The 5710-nt window shown below is 43.0% G+C and overlaps 1 protein-coding gene across 1 annotated transcript in view; it reads right to left on the reverse strand.

Moving 5' to 3' along the window:
* Positions 1-5710, reverse strand: part of LOC107106419 (adhesion G protein-coupled receptor E3-like) — a 28757-nt gene that overhangs the window by 19757 nt on the left and 3290 nt on the right. The window contains exon 2 of the mRNA XM_015406559.1: positions 735-854. Coding sequence (XP_015262045.1) covers positions 735-854 — 120 coding nt within the window. The remainder of the gene's footprint in view (positions 1-734; positions 855-5710) is intronic.

Raw genomic sequence — 5710 nt, forward strand, 5'->3', positions numbered from 1 at the left:
GAATTAAGATTAAAGCGCTTGGGGCTCTTAAGCTTGGAGAAATGACAGCTGAGGGGTGACATGACCGAGGTTTATAAGATTATGCATGGGATAGAGCAGGTCGAGAAAGAAGTACTTTTCTCCCTTTCTCACAATACAAGAACTCGTGGGCACACCATGAAATTGCTGAGCGATCGGATTAGAACAGATAAAAGGAAGTACTTCTTCATCCAAAGAGTGATTAACACATGGAATTCACTGCCACAGGAGGTGGTGGCGGCTACAAGAATGGACAGCTTCAAGAGGGAACTGGATAAACATATGGAGCAGAGGTCCATCAGTGGCTATTAGCCAGAAGGTATAGATAGGAACTCACAGGCTGGGACAGGTGATGCACTGTATTCTTGGTGCTTGGGGGGGGCAACAGTGGGAGGGCTTCTACTGTCCTGGCCCCACTGATGGACCTCCTGATGGCATCTGGTATTTTTGGCCACTGTGTGACAGAGTGTTGGACTAGATGGGCCATTGGCCTGATCCAACATTGGCTTCTCTTATGTTCTTATGTCTTCATCGAATTCAGTTTCAGTTGACTCAGTCTAAGCCAACCAGCCACAGCTTGTAATGCCTGGTCCAGATCTTACCGTGTAGAGCCAGAGTGGCCGCCCAACAGCAGATAGAGCTGGGTGTCATCCGCATATGTAGACTTCCTTGAATATTTGTATAAATGTTAACAGGGAAATAAGGAGACTGCATACCTTGAGTGGCTGTCAAAGCCAGTGCACTTGGATCAATAGCCAGTTGGTCTCCTTGAGCTTCTAACCTGATAGTTTCTCTTTTGGAAATTTGTTCTTCATTAATTAGTTGTGTTTGAATCACTAAAATCAGAAGAGAATGGACCTGAGCTGCTGAATAAGCATCACTACTATAAATCTTACAAGTTAATGAGTATATCCTGCGATAAATACAGTGTTTCTGATTTGTTACTACAGACAAGTAGCATTTCTATTGGAGATATAATTAATTTACAATATTTATATTTTGCTTTTCATTTTAAAAACCAGAATGATGGCGAACCAACCAACCATATTTTTTTTAAAAATCAATAAAATTGCGATATAAAATTCTGAAGCAGCACCAGCAGTGCTAACATATAGCAAAAGGCACCATCTGTTAAAAGTTCAGGAGAATACAATTATTTTAACCTGGCACCAGAATTTAGTGTCTTACATCCAAAGTTGCCCACACAGAACTCGGTGAAAATGTAACCAACTGCAGCCCACACGGCACAATGTGGGTTTTGCAGTAGGGAAGGGGAATTGGTGAAAATCGCTCACCTTCTCAAATGGGAGAAGTGTCCAATTCCTGATAGAAAACAAGGTTTGGATTCAAGCAAGCAATAGATTTGGTGTCAGGAGGACAGTCTAACACTGGGATGTCACTGCAGAGAAGGCAATCTGTCTGGTCATCCCTACATAACTTCTGAAGTCAGGGGCATCTGCTGGATGTGATCCCCTACAGATGTTTTCAGAAAGTTTGTATAGGAGCAAGTGGTCCTTCAGAAATATTGTGTTTTTCCAACATTCAAATGGCTGCGAAGATCACTGAGAAAATGTCATTTCCCTGCAGTTATTAAGTACTCTTACTACCTTTACTTTACTTTATTATTATCAGCCGCCCTGAGCCTGCTTTGCGGGGAGGGCAGGGTATAAATCTGACAAATAAATAAATAAATAAATAAATAAATATTACTGTGGTCACTAGACCAGCCATATATATCTAGTAATAATTTTAAAAAATTTACACACACAATGCAGAATATATAAGATAAAAAGATGAAAATTTGGAACCTGATTAAAATACGATTTCCATAATCTAAGTATCAATACACAAAACCTAGCTACTTGATAAGTGATCTTTTTATTCTTATCAGATACAAGGCGATTGATCCTGGCTTTATTTGTGCAACTGGAAATCTTATCCAGCAATGGGGTAATGAGCAACTAAAGAACATATGCTCAATGGACTCGACCTCCCTTAATGGGCATATACATAACCTTTCTAGGTAGGGGATTTTCTTATACCTGCCTTCAAGCAGTGCAGAGGGGAGTGTGGAACTCCTTGCCAAGGTGAACGCCTTTCTAAAACTGTTTACTTCCAAAGAAGCCAGATAAGCTAGCAGTGCAACAGTATTTTTGACATTTGACAGCGCAATAAGGTTTGGTGCACTGGAAATGTCAGATTGGTGTTCTGTATCTTCAATTCTCTCTTTAATTAACCTTTTTGCTTGTTCAAATCTGCAAGATAAGAGTACCTGGGGAGAGAATCCAGTTCTGTTGATATGACTTTGAACAGCCTTGAGCCAATTAGATTGATAATGATCTTGGTGTATCAAAGGGAACAGGCCTTGAGGGTTGAGATGACCTTTTAACCACATGTAGATGGATAGGATATGCATCCTGGCTTTGACCCTTATAATACCTCTCTCAAGTCTTATCCATTGGATACACATCTAGGGACTTGTAAAACAGCTCTTAAAAACTTTGATAGTACTCTTTCTTGTGGGGCAAAACATGAGATAGGCATCCTGAGAATGTTCCATATAGCAGTAATGTCAAAGTTTTGGCCTTATATAATTTAAGGGCTGCAGGAACAAATGCCCCCATGAAGTCGAAGAAATCTCACTATGGTATTTTCCGATCTTTCTCCTTGATCAGTGACATACTTGCTATGATTAACCCCAGAGCCTGAAACCTGTGAAACTACACCAAGATATTTGAAACTATTGACTTGCTCAATCCAATGGCCATTAATCGCCCAAGTCCTAGGCTTTGGACTGGTACTCTTACTACTGGTATTTATATCCTGCTTTTCTTTCCCAGATGAGGGGGAGAAAAGACAAGATAGCTAACAAAAAAAGGCAAATTAAAATTCTCAAAAAATTAAATAAATACAGTAAAATACAGAGTAAAAAAACCCAAAATTAATCAAAGGCATATTTAAATGAGAATATGTCTCTTTAAAAATACGCTTCTAGAAAACTGTAATGTTGATTTCTGAAGATTATTAAAATATGCTCTAGGCCACACAGCTACTATTTGAAAACTCAAACTGGGTTCAAGAATGCTCTCAGACTATGAATGCGCTTGGTGGGCAAGCAGGGCTCCATGCAACACAGCCAACCTCACTTCCCTTGGTCATTTGGGCAAAACCCCATTACTTCGAACCTATCTATATGAAGTTTCAGGCTATTAATTCTCATTCAGCCTACCACTGCCTCCACTGATTCAGAAATCTGATACAGCTTTACAAAAGTTAGCACAGAACACCTCATTCCAAGCTTTCATACAATCTCACACACTGGCTTTATATAGAAGGTAAACCATACTTGTGATACCCAACAGGATAACTTCCAAGAGTTAGATGAAGAACAACTTAACAGTTCTTTCTGAGAGAGCTAGAAAAGCATCTACACTTGGATATGATCTGATGATTTATGGGTATCAAAAGCCACTGAATCATCTTGCAAAATTAATAGGGTCATGTTTCTCCAGTCCACTTCTGTATGCAAATTGTCCACCAAAGCTTCCACAATAGAATCCTGTGTTGGTTGGTTTGCTTGTTTGTTGATTTGTAGCCCTCCCCCCTTGCATAGCAATGCTCAGGGCAGGTAACATCAGGTACCGACAGTACAATAATAAATTAAACATTAAAACCCAATTTAAAACAATGATAAATAACTACAGTATATATCTAGTCAATCAGCTGGCAGCACACAGTTTGGCGCAACTAGGTGTGTCATCTTCTCAAAGAAGATTGTACTTCAGATGTGTCCATGGATGTTGTGATGGTACTATAGCAGATGAACCGCCAAGCAGAGCAACAAAGCAAGGCAGGGCAGGGGAGGCCAATACAGATGAAATTACCACCACTTCAACCATAGACCTGTGAAATGTCTCTGTTTTGCAGGCCCTGCAGAACTGAATCAGGTTGAAGGTGATGCACCTTTGGGCACAGTTGCTGCCTGCTTTTAGGAGCATGCCTGATTCTGCTAGGCTCTGCTTATATAAACAAAGATTACTTGAAACAAGCCTGAGCAGTATAGAGACCTCTCAAAAGAATCTTCAAGAGTTGCTTTAGATCAAGCCAGAGAATCTTGTTAAAACCTTTCAAAAGCAGAATGAGAGCCTGGAGTCTTCATGTGAGTTGGTGGCAGCCATGCTAGTACAGGAGCTGTAGGGTGCAAAGATGACCCCATCTACAAAGGTGCTGGTCAGAACATTCTCAGGAAATCGACAGACTGGATGAGCAGCTGATCTAGTTGGAATTGCTTGTACAGGAGTTGATCTTATACTGAGGCAGAAAAGTTCATAATTTGCAGAATTTTGCATTACTCCCACAGTAATGGGCTACCTCTGTTAGATTCAGGTGAGTAACCATGTTGGTCTGAAGCAGCAGAACAAAGTTTGAGTCCAGTTGGCACCTTTAAGATGAGCAAAGTTTTAGTCAAGGTATAGGCTTTCCTGTGCATGCACTCTTCTTCAGATACAGTTGTATGCCAGGTAGAGGCCGGGGCCCTTCCACTAAGGGCTTCGTAGGGTGTAGATCGAGTAAAAAGTCTATAAAAAGTTTCCCACTCTCCCATCACTCTAGAGTCTAACTAGTCTCCTTCATGTACTTCCAGTCATCTATTAATTTAAGAATTTCTTACTCTGCAGACTCAGATCCAGTCAGATTCTGCAGAACTTCCTGACCCTTGTACATTTGCCCAGTTTCTTCGGTGTCCTTAGCCTTCCAGTAAACCACAGTTTCTGGTGCTTAAATCACTAGAATGGACACTTATAAGTTACAGTCTTAATTACAACCAGCAACTTTCCACTGAAGAGATCAACTAGACAGTGATCAAGTAAGTTATTCGTGTAAAGGGAATGTTTCCTGAAGGAGTTTTGGGAACTACACTGTAATGTATCCGTATTGCCACGTGCGCGACCGTTGGGCCATGCGGTCGCGCACAAGTCCCAAGCTTCGTTCCGGGAGAACAATAGCAGAGCGGATCCTAGCCCGCACCAACCAGAGGGAAGGAAGCAGCGGCCTACGAAACGGCGCATCCAGACCGTATCCAGGTCCATCGCACCCAGACCCAGGCGGAGTCGGCCGACTCTGAGGAGGACGAGGTGCAGCAACTTCAGCGCAAAACCTCGCAGCTGCACCGATCCAAGGTGGCCCAGCCGGCGAGGTCTTCGGAGTTCAACCTACCCTGTGCGAGCTGCGGAGAATCGCATGAGCGCCGGACCTGCCGTTTCCGGGACGCCGTCTGCCGGGCTTGCAGCAAACAGGGACACATTGCCAAGGTTTGCCGCGGCCGCCACCAGCAAGGAAAGAGGTCAGCACATCTGACTGAGCCCATCCACACCGTGGATCTGCACTCCATCGACCTCCACACAGTCTCCAAAAAGCCCCAGCCCCAGGTAGGTGAAATGCTCCGAGACGGCCGAAACAAAATCCACGTTTCGGTCCGTATAGAGGGGTCCCCCTGTAGCATGGAACTCGATACCGGCTCCGAGTTCACCATAATCTCACACCCTGCGGAGGCTCTGTCCAGGGGGGGGGCCCTCTGCGGAAGCCACACTTTAAACTGCAGGATTTTAATAAGAATCCGGTGGCTATACGGGGCTGGGGCAAATTCAAGGTGGAGTTTCAGGACTTTAATGGATTCTTGGACATATTGGTGGGG

Source organism: Gekko japonicus, unplaced genomic scaffold (assembly GCF_001447785.1).
Source record: "Gekko japonicus isolate JY-2015 unplaced genomic scaffold, Gekko_japonicus_V1.1 scaffold115, whole genome shotgun sequence".
In the NCBI taxonomy this organism is placed as follows: Eukaryota; Metazoa; Chordata; class Lepidosauria; order Squamata; family Gekkonidae; genus Gekko; species Gekko japonicus.